The sequence below is a fragment of the Arachis ipaensis genome, chromosome B07, assembly GCF_000816755.2.
Source record: "Arachis ipaensis cultivar K30076 chromosome B07, Araip1.1, whole genome shotgun sequence".
In the NCBI taxonomy this organism is placed as follows: Eukaryota; Viridiplantae; Streptophyta; class Magnoliopsida; order Fabales; family Fabaceae; genus Arachis; species Arachis ipaensis.
In genome coordinates this window covers 2,044,531-2,055,568 of record NC_029791.2, presented here as the reverse complement: position 1 = coordinate 2,055,568, position 11,038 = coordinate 2,044,531, and the positions used below count along the sequence as shown (strand labels likewise).

Sequence of the window (11,038 nt, the reverse complement as noted above, 5' to 3'; positions counted from 1 at the left end):
ATTTGGGTAGTAGTAGTAGTAATAAACTAATAATAATCCTCTTTTTTTTGGGACATGCTCAACAATGCCTTTTTTTTTTTGGGGTCAAGTTACCTCAACAATGCCTTTTAAGTGTTATCAAGAGACTTTTCTTTTTGGGCCCAGTTTTAAATAACTGAAGGATAATCCACAAGAGTAGCCCCTTTGACCAAAAATTCGGAGAAGCTCAATTCTATTTCAAATTATCTTGACCCATGACCAAATATATTAGTAACCCAATACCTCACTCAAAATAAAAATCAAACGCATATTTAGTTTGCATTTTCAATATTTATTGTTTTTCACAAAATTTAAAAAAATGAAAACATACAAAATAAATTAGGTCTAGTTTGCCAAGCAAAACAAGTGAGCAAAAGGTAATAAAAACATCAAAGGAAAAAAAGTTTGTAAAAAAAAAAAAAAAAACCACAGATTTTAACCGCTATAGTATTTGAAAAATTAATCTTGTAGTAGCAATATTTAATTATTTATTGAATATTTGAACACATTGACTTGATGTAAGGAAGACTAAACAAGAGGATAATGAAAAAGAGATAGTTACACCTTAACTACTAAGAAATAATTGTTTAGTAGTCTCAATCAAAAGGCCTGTTACTAGTGATGAGACCGCCACAAACTTGAGTACTACATCCATAAACCTTAGTTTAGTAAAAAGCCAAAACGTGCTATTGCCTTATCGAATTCGACCTATGTTTACATGGTCAGTCCCAAGTCCGGAAAAATAAGGAGGGTTTTGCAATAGTTTACGTAAAACTTTGTCACAACCCTAGATATGGTGACGGTGCAATGCTGTTTTTGAATCTATGTAGGTTTGTAACTTGCGACAGCCAACATAAAATTTTATCGCATCCTAATGTATAGACCCGACATAATGACATTGTTAGATCCATGTAGTCAATTTTACTTAACGAAAAAATGCTTTGTTTATATTCGGGGTCAAGTGCTAATATCGTATCAAAAATACTCTTGATAGAACATTAAAAAAATTATGAGATATAATTCTTCCAACACTAAACTCGACACCAAACAATGACTTCAGAAAATCAAAGAATGCAACTCTTTGGAAGGTAAGGATAGGACCACAACATGACGTCTGATTCTGAAGTATATGGTGATATAATTTATTGTCCATAAGTGCAATATCCATCGTAACCCCACTAATGTTTTCTTCTCAACTTTAATAGCATTATCTGTTGACATTTTTGCAATATCCATCATATTCCAGGAAGGTTGCTAGCAACCTTTTTCTTTTATATATATATATACACATAAAGTTAAACATGAGGAGAATACTATGCATTCACGGACTATCTTTGAGAATACAAATAATTTCAACTGTGCTTCATATTGTGGTTGAGGGTATGTATGGTTAGGGTGAAATTGGGTTTAAAATTTTTATAGATAAACCTATGTGCACAAGATTTTACCCCTACTTGCGTTTCACAACTTGCCGGTGTTATATATTCTGCTATTGCGGTAAAGAGTTACTACTGGTTGTTTCTTCGAAGACCAATAAATTGCACCAGTAACAAAATAAAATGCAAATCTCGAAGTACTTTTTCTTGTTTTTGTATCACCGTGTAGGCAATAAGATTTACTCCCTTAATATTTTCATAATAAATATCATAACCTTTTTGTGCTTGAAATTATGATCTCCAAGTCACAAATATAAGATGCCAAAAAAGAAGTTAACAGGTTCATTTCTTTATTGGTTCACTTATTGACATTGTTATCAAACAACCAACCAAATACAAAGTACCTTTCGGTACTTGGAATTATTGTTGCTCACAGCAACTAAGGGACCAGTTATAGTCTATTTTATTATTAGTCTCACTATTCCGTAAACCTATCCCGTGAACACAGACAGGACTCACATGATACACTTAACAATTAAGTAAGACTTTTTATACAAAACAAATGCAATTAATTACTATACCAACACTCTAAGCATCACTATAAATTTAACTTTGACGCAACACAAAATATGATAAACTAGACTAGACTTAGCAAATTCATCACCTGGTTAAGTAAAGAGTATGGCACATACCAGTGGCAACACTATGATGAAATGGCTGGTAGCAGCACTGGTAATTGCCTTCTTGGGTGGTGAAGTAGCTCAAGCTGTTGTGATATGTAACATTAACACCGACAACCTAGGCGTATGCCGTGCAGCAGTTACCGGCAACCGCCCGCCACCACCGAACAAGCAATGTTGCAACCTTATCCGAGGTGCCAATATCCCTTGCCTTTGCACCTACAAGTCAGCCCTACCTGCACTTGGAATAAACCCTGCAAATGCTTTGGCCTTGCCTGGTAAATGTGGTATGAAGAAACCTCCATGTTAAGGTAATAATCTTAAGTCCTTAACCCTGAAATAAACTCAATATATAAACTACGTATGCTTGTATTTGATTTGGGTAAAGAATGTTTCATGATTCTTTCTTTGGCTCTGCAGTCAAGTAAAGCAACTCAGGAAGGTTGAGTCCTTACAACTATACAAGCATCCTTTTTAGTCTTAACTTCAATGTGATTAATTGGCAATGAAATAAGCTTCTAAGATAGCCATTTTGGGCCCCTCAAATAAACTACTTGTTTATCAGTGTTGTTTCCCTCGTGTGTAAGCAGATATATATGATGTAGCATAAGTGTCTTGTGTTGTAGTGAGGATTGTTATAAAGGTGTTTGATGTACAACAATGCAAGGTCACTATTGCTCAAAAGGAATATCAAGACAGCTATGAGATACTTGTGTAATTTGAGATCTGTTTAATAGAGAATGTTACTTGTGTTCTGAATTTAGAAACTATGTGCAACTTATTCCACTTCTTCATGAACATACTTCAATAAAACCAGTATACACAGTATCATTTCACCAAATTTCTATAACACTCATAAACACAAATCTACTGCTTCCAGCTAGCAGGAAAAGAATCTTTATTAAGAATATATGCACTTCTCTACAGCTTTATACAAGTGCAGTTTTTCATTCAAATAGCATGTGAACTTCAAAGTAAGACAGATGGCCAGTGAAAAAACATTTTGATACTTTATCTATGGTGAAAATTTGAGAACCACAAACCTATTGGCACGTAGGTAAGGCGCCTTATGTTCCTTTTACATTTTGAAATATTAGACTCCATTAAAAGGAAATTTTGAACATAAAACAAGCCATTTAGCTTACAGCACACTCCAACCAGCTTTCTTTCCCAGTGAACACCTCTCTTTCATTGTCCTTCTCACATTTTCTGCTTCTTCCCACCTCCCAATTGAGCTATACATATTGGCCATCATCATATAATATCCATCATTTTCTGGTTCAGATTCAATAGCATACATGGCAACCCTTATTCCCATCTCAACTTGATTGTAAGTTTTACAAGCACTTAACAAAGCTCCCCACACACCCCCATCTGGATGAATGGGCATGGACAGGACCAGAGCTTCCGCATCTTGTAGATTACCCGACCTTCCTAAAATATCTATCATACAAGTGTGGTGCTTCAAATTTGGTTCCACAGAGTAACATGGCATCTTAGCAAATAAATGTTTCCCTTCTTCGACAAGCCCGGCATGGGCACATGCAGAGAGAAGACCAAGGAAGGTAACTCCATTTGGCTTAACATTTGATTTCTCCATATGCTTGAATATATCCAGAGCAGATTCTGCATATCCATTCATTCCATAGCCCGAAATCATCGCATTCCAACAAACTATGTCCTTTTCTTTCATCGAGTCAAATACCTGCCTTGATTTTTCTAGCTTCCCACACTTAGCATACATATCAACCAAAGCTGTGCCAAGAGGTAAATTGAGCTCGAAACCTCTTTCGTTTATGTAGCGGTGAACTCTTTCTCCTTCCTCCAGAGATGCAATGTGAGAACAAGCTGAAAGAACTATTGCAAAAGTTGCTGTATTGGGCTTATGGCCTTCGTTAATCATCTTGTTAAATAAATTTGTAGCCTCTTTATAATCCTTGACATGAATATGAGCTGATATCATAGTGTTCCAAGAGATAACATCCTTATCCAACCTTTTAAATACTTTCCAAGCGTAGGTCATCTTACCACATTTTCCATACATCTGTATGAGTGAATTAGCAACCAATACATTGGCATCCATAAAACCTTTTACAGCATTGCAATGAATCGACCTTCCTAAATTGGTTTGTCCTAATTCGGCACAGGAACCAATTGCTGAAACTATGTTGGTTGATTCAGAATCAATACCTAAATAGTGCATCTCCCTAAAGAGTTCAACACACTTTGTGTTGTTGCCGATTCTACCATAGCCATTAACCATATAATTCCAGCACTCTGGGCTATGTTGGCAATTGTTGAACAGCCTCTCTGCCAAAGTTAACATCCCTAGCTTGCAATACATAAACAGCAACGAATTATGAACCACATCATCATGTATATAATGTCTCCGTATGATAAATCCATGAAAGGCTTTCGCTTCATATTCGTTCACCGAATAACCAAAGGCTGAAAGAATGCAACCTAAAACAATTCCATCAGGGTCTACTTGATTCTCTAGCATTTTCCAAAACAACCATACACATTCATTCACCATCCCAAACCTTGCATAAACTCCAATGATTGATGTCCAAGACACCAGATCTTTGTTTATCACTTCAGAGAATGACTGATAAGCTTCCTGCAGGACCCCACACCTGCAATACATAGACAAAAGCGATGACTGCACAACTTGTTCACATCCAATCCCGGTTTTCACCACAAAACCATGCAAACACCTTCCTTCAGACAAAGCACCAAGATCCCCACAAGCAAGTAACCCACCCTCCAATGTCCTAGAGTTAGGCCTCTCACTATCAACCCCATGAAGCATCATCTCACGAAGACACCTCAAACCCTTCTCACTCTCCCCATTGTGCACGAACCCAACCACAAGCGCAGTCCAAGCAACAACATCTCTCACAAGCATTTCATCAAACACCAAACATGCATCCCTCATTAGTCCACACCTCGAATACAAGGACACAAACGAAGACCCCACAGCTGAATTACAACCAAAAAGTCCACATTTTGATACCAACCCATGAAGGCTCGTCCCATCTTGAACCATCATCAAGTGGGCATATGAAGAAGCAACCATGGGGACAGTGAAATGATCGGGCAGAACATCAGAACACCGCATAAGGGAGTAAAATTGAAGCGCATGGGCATAATGGGCACGTGAAAAATGAGACTTGATGATGGAGTTCCAGAGGAAGGTGTCGGCGGAGGAAGGAGGAAGGGAGAGGAAGATGGCAGAGGAGGAAGAAGGGTTGTGATAGAGAGAGATGAGCTTGGAAGCGATGAAGGGGTTGGTGGAGTTGCCGGTGGTGATGGCAATGGCGTGGAATTGGAGAAGAGAATGAAGAGTGGTGATGCGGTTAGAGAGTGAGATGAGAGAGTGTGAAGTGAGAGTGGAATAATGAGAGTTGATGATGCTGATGAAGTAGTTTCTGTTTCTTTGAGCAAGCAACAGTTTTTTGGAGAGAAAGCGCATTTGGAATGTGTGTGACGGTGTCAGAGCGTAAATTGTGAAGTAACCAAACTCCAAACTGCATGAAATTCATCCATTCGGTTACCGGATTACTGGATCACTGGTTCAACCGATGAATTATTGGTTCAACCGATTAATTCGGTCCTATTTATATTTATTATATTATTATATACTATAAGTATTTATTAAAAAATAATATTAATAGATATTATATAATTATGAAAAGAAAAAATAAGTGAATTTATAATTATTGTTAAATAAAAATATAATTAATTTAAGAATAAGTGAGTTTATAACTAAAATTAAAATAAATTAAATAGAAGTAATTTAATGAAAGATATTTATATATATTAACGAAGAGCATAGCAGCCTAGGGACTGTAAATGGCGCCTCCATTTATGAAGGTAGGGGTTCGAACCAAGGTTCTGAAAACCGAACCGGTTATCAAACCACTCTAGTTACTGGTTCACTGGTTTAGTAGTCCAACCGGTTCAATCATGGTCCAACTAAAAAAACCGTTTTATATTAAAATAACAAATAAATTATAAATAAACACTCTAAAACATAATTATAATATAATATAAATTTTAAAATATCTTCTAAATTTAAAACACTACATAAAATGTCATCTTCGGTTTAAGACCTTTAGATAAAGTACAAACTTAAATATTTTAATGAACTAAAGCTTTTGCTTTCACAATTTGCTATAAGAGAAACCAAAATCCTTTCTTCATCCTATAAATGTTTGCTGTGATGACATTGATCGATAAAGCAATTACATCCAAAAAAATACCAAAAAATATCAAACCATTTCCAACTTTGGTTTAAATTTGTCAAAGCAACAAAGAAATGGAATCAAGGTTTCCTTACCAAAAAAAAAGAATGAAGGTTCCTCGAAGTAGCAGCTATACAATCCATATCATTTAACACAAATTAGAAGTTCAGAAACCTCATTCTTCCATAGCTACAGGCTCAGAGCTATTGCCACCTAATTCTAACCTGCCACCTAACATACCACAAATTTCTAATCAAGAGAGGTGTCTCCGTTCTCACAACAAAATTGTATTCATTTGAAGATACTCAAAACAAATCAGGAAAAGCAAAAGGATTTCACAATAACCCAGAGCTAAACTTGACACTTTAATGCTCCTTCATCATGTTACTCAATAAATCAGCAAAGCAGTCACAATCCAAGCACATGTAAATCACAAAACAGTCAAACAAACACAAGTCAGCAACACATCACTAATCAACAATCACAAGACATTCAAAATCAATAATTAGTAAATTAAAATCACAATACAAAAAACAGCAGCACAAAGCTTCAAAATAATCAATAATCAATAAACAGCAGCAGAACCAGAGTAAACCAACAATCAAATAATCGTTCAACAAAAATTAACAACACAACCAGTCAACCAGACCTTCGAAAGACAGAAACAGAGCGTAAAAAACGAAAAAAAAAAAAATATGAACAAGTGAAGAACAAATGAACAATTGAGCACTGAGCTAATCACTAATTAGTCAGAAACAGTGCAATAATTGCCATCAAATAATCAACACAGTCACAATCTAGGTACAATTAAATCACAAAACAAAACAGTAAAACACAACACACAAAATCAATAATGAACCAGAGCTAATCACTAATCAATAAAGGCCAAGACCAGTATGCCGACAACAGAAGTAAAGGAGCAAATATAAGCTTTCATCTCAATTGGCTTTGTGTTCGGGAGACATGGGAAAAGGCTCGTTTCCGGCAGTGATCCTTATCGCAATCAATTATTCAACAATTATTATTACAAAGAAAAAAACAAATACCTAGGGCTAGAAGCTGGAAGCCTGGAAAAAAGCAGAGCTGGCGGGGAAAGTGGCTGGCAAGAGGCAAGACAGCGGCTGACGGGGTGGAAGTATGGAACAGAGCTGGCGCCGCGGGAAGTGGCTGCGCGACCGAAAGTGGCGCTGGCGGTGGTTTCGGTTTTCGAAGATCAACAGAGCTGGCTGCGCGATGGGAAGTGGCTGCGCGAACAGAGCTGGCAGACGTTGGCTGGTCGGAAGTTGCGACGGCGACGGTGGCAGGATGGAAGTTGTGCCGGAAGCTCGAAGTCTAGCCGTCCAGGTGAGTGCTGCTTCGCGTTCTGGAGACTGGAGAGGAGAGGGGTAATGGTTAGGGAAGTTAAGGAGTTAGGGTTCAGCAACCAAAACGCAGCCGTTTTTTACACAATTTAAAAACCGGCCGGGTCACGGTTCGGTTCGGCCGATCGGTTCCCGGCCGGTTCGGCGGTCCAATGACGATTTTTCAATCTGACGGTTTTAGCTTCTGTCTAGCATACCAGAATCAATAGAATAATACCGTTAAAATAGTCTTCCTTGTTAATTCTTATATACCTCAAAGAATTTCCTACAAATTGAACACAACACACAGCTTTAAAACAAAAACAAAACAACACTCAGAAATCAATCACCTCTTCTATACACAGCCTTAAAACAAAACAGAACAACATTCAGAGTATGAGCATTAATCACAAAAAATTGATTTCTGAAACAACAAAAACAGCAGAACAACATTCAGAGTTTGAGCATTAATCACAAAATATGGATTTATGAAACAAAACAAAAACAGAAGAACAACATTCAGAGTTTGAGCATTGATAACAAAAAATTGATTTCTGAAACAAAACAAACGCTGCAAAACCAACAGAACAGCATTTAGAGTTTGAGCATTGATCACAAAAAATTAATTTCTGAAACAAAACAAACAATCAACAAAACAATGAAAACAGAATTTTTTTTCCTTCCGAAGAAGAAAACAATGAAAACATGAAGCATATAATAAATCAATGATCACCAATATCCAGCAAGAATCTCAAAGACAACAATAAATACACAACAACAATTTAACAAATAAACAAGAACAAGACCTAAATAGAAAATCCAACAAATTAAATCACAGAAACCTAACAATTTAGCAAATTAAAACAACAGCAGCCCAACAATTTAGCAAATTATCAACTTAACAAGTTCAAGAACAGAAAATCACAACAAAAATAAAATAAAATAAAAATAACAGAAGAACAACAGAACAACAACACAAGAACAATTAGCAAATTAACAAGTTCACACTAACAGTTAAAATTTACCAGAAGAACACTAATGCAAGTGGAATCATCATGCTAATATGTTTTCTACAAAGATGCTATTTGTGCAGCTAAAATTTCCTAATTACTAAGATCCAATTATTCTAATTTCACATGGCAATCAACTTACTAAGTTTCTAAAAGCTAGAAATGATAAAAACCAACCCGAAATATGGTTAAAGCATTTCATCAAACATGTTGAGTGCGGTAAACTTGAAACTAAATAAGAGAATTCAAAGCTTAGTATCAATGTGATAGAGAAGAGAACATAACTATTGTATACTTTAATTCGGTCTATGAAAAAAATCCAAACCACTGCCAAATCAAATAGTTACTTATTGTAATAGAAATAAGAAGTTGCAGAGTTTGAAGCAGAGTATTGGTGTTGTGTGAGTGTATTGTCTGGTGGTGGGTTTAGGAAACTCACGGCGGCGACAAAAGAGAGCAGTTCGACGGCTAGGTGGAGCACGCGGGTTGGTCGCAGAGTTTGAAGCAGGGCAACGTGGCTTCCAGACGAACGCGAACCCGAACGGTGAACGGCGAGTGAACGCGAACGGTGAACCCCGAGCAAACTTGAACGGCGAAGAACGCGAACGAAGACGACGGCTGAACGAAGAAGCCGCGAACGTTAACGGCAACCAACGGCGGCGGAAGCAAGGCTGAGCAGACAAAGACGACGGACGCCGAGCTCGAGGAAGCAGCTGCGATCGGTGACAGCGAACGGGGGTTGAAGACTTGGAGCACGAGGGAAGCTAGATAGACGGACGGACGGCGGCAGTATGCCACTCCTTGCAGCGGCGGTGGTGTAGGCTTACAGTGCTAGGGTTTTTTGGCTGAGTTTCTGTGAATTAAACAAAAGGGAGGGAGAAAGGGAGAAAGAAACGAAGGAGCTTCAGAACCAAGAGTGAAAGTAAGCAAACTTCGCAAAAACGACGCCGTTTTTTTTAAACCGGTCGGTTTTCCGTCCGGTTCAACCGGTTAAAAACCGGCCGGTTCGACGGTTCTCTCCCGACTTTTAGAGAAACGGTTTTAGGGGGCAAACCGGACTGTGATTGCTGCCGGTTCACGGTTAGACCGATAAAATTGGCCGGTCCAGTCCAATTTTTAAAACATTGGTCCAAATCATACTTGGTTGTGGTTCACGGTTCGACCGGCTGGTTCAAACCGATATTTATAACCTTGGTTCGAACCCTACCTCTAGCATTTTGAACAAATTTCCAATTCGTACCGGTTCGGTCGGACCGGTCTTCATTGAATTTGACAATTTTCAACGGTTCAATCCGAATTTGACCGATTCGTTGCCTTACACAGTTCAAATATCAGACCGGACCGGTATAAGGTCCGATCCACCGATTTTTTAGTCGAGCCGGTCCAGTCCGGTTTTAATAACAATGGTTCAAACTATCATATTTGGATTATGTTAGTGCAATATTTTTTAAGTAAATAGTCAAATTAGTCCCTAAAAAATTACTCATTCTCTAAATTGGTCCTTGAAAATTTTTTTTAATCAAATTCGTCCTTTAAAGATTTTAAATTAGTCATATTAATCATTTCGTCACATTGTTTGTTGATGGTGTCAAAATTTACTAATGTGACACGTTAAGTGATACTCCAACACATGCCTAGAAGTCTTAATTGATTATTAACATGAATTGTCCAAGAAATGAGTCTACTGGCGTGTTTAAAGCCGTTGTGGGAGCGTCATGGTAAAAAAATGACACTATCGTTAACTGCAAAACGTCGCCAACATTTTGTTCTACATGAAGAAAATTTTTGTTCCTCACCCCACCATTGAAGAAAACGTCACGGTTGGAACAACAAGAGAAGCTTTTCAGTCTATCTTTATGTGATTAAGGTAAACTGTAGTTACTTTATTTGTTGGGTTATAATGAAGAGCAATACTATATAACTAGTAAATATTATTATTTTTGACTAGCACTTAGTTAATAATAATTTGTACTCATATTTATAGATGTTTTATACACAAGAAGTATATAATTTGTACATATATTTACTAGAGTTGTGTACATATGAATCAATATAATTTACATTCATGAATCAATATAATTTACACCCATATTTTTTCAAAATTTACACACATAAATTAATAAAATGATAATTTAGTATTTGTGATGGTCAAATAAGGACTAAAAATACTCAAAGTTGTTTGCCTCAAAAGTTTTTCAATAATTAATCATATCTAAAACATGAAACTAATTTTTGAGAATTTCTATTTCTAATACTAATTTAAAGTTCAATTTTATTTCGAATCCCACCAAATAACACATCAGTATTTGTGAGACTTATTATAAATAGAGATTTAAAATTAAAAGCAAGAATGGAGTATGTTGAAAA

The 11,038-nt window shown here is 36.8% G+C and overlaps 1 protein-coding gene and 1 non-coding gene across 4 annotated transcripts; one reads left to right on the top strand and one right to left on the bottom strand.

The window, feature by feature from the left end:
- On the top strand, positions 2,013–2,844 carry LOC107608787. Its single transcript, XR_002350960.1, has 2 exons — positions 2,013–2,385; positions 2,495–2,844. It is a non-coding gene; the product is annotated as an uncharacterized LOC107608787 (transcript).
- On the bottom strand, positions 2,702–9,248 carry LOC107608788 (pentatricopeptide repeat-containing protein At4g39952, mitochondrial). Of its 3 annotated transcripts, XM_021106916.1 has the most exons (4): positions 9,111–9,248; positions 7,368–7,691; positions 6,417–6,552; positions 2,702–5,690 (listed from the first exon to the last, which is right to left on the bottom strand). In XM_021106916.1, the coding sequence occupies exon 4, from the start codon at positions 5,547–5,549 to the stop codon at positions 3,216–3,218; it is 2,334 nt and encodes a 777-aa protein (XP_020962575.1). In that variant the 5' UTR covers positions 5,550–5,690; positions 6,417–6,552; positions 7,368–7,691; positions 9,111–9,248; the 3' UTR covers positions 2,702–3,215. The 3 variants fall into 3 exon arrangements, with proteins under 3 accessions (XP_020962575.1, XP_020962576.1, XP_020962574.1); XM_021106917.1 differs by lacking the exon at positions 7,368–7,691 and having other exon boundaries at positions 9,111–9,244; XM_021106915.1 differs by lacking the exon at positions 9,111–9,248 and having other exon boundaries at positions 6,417–7,691.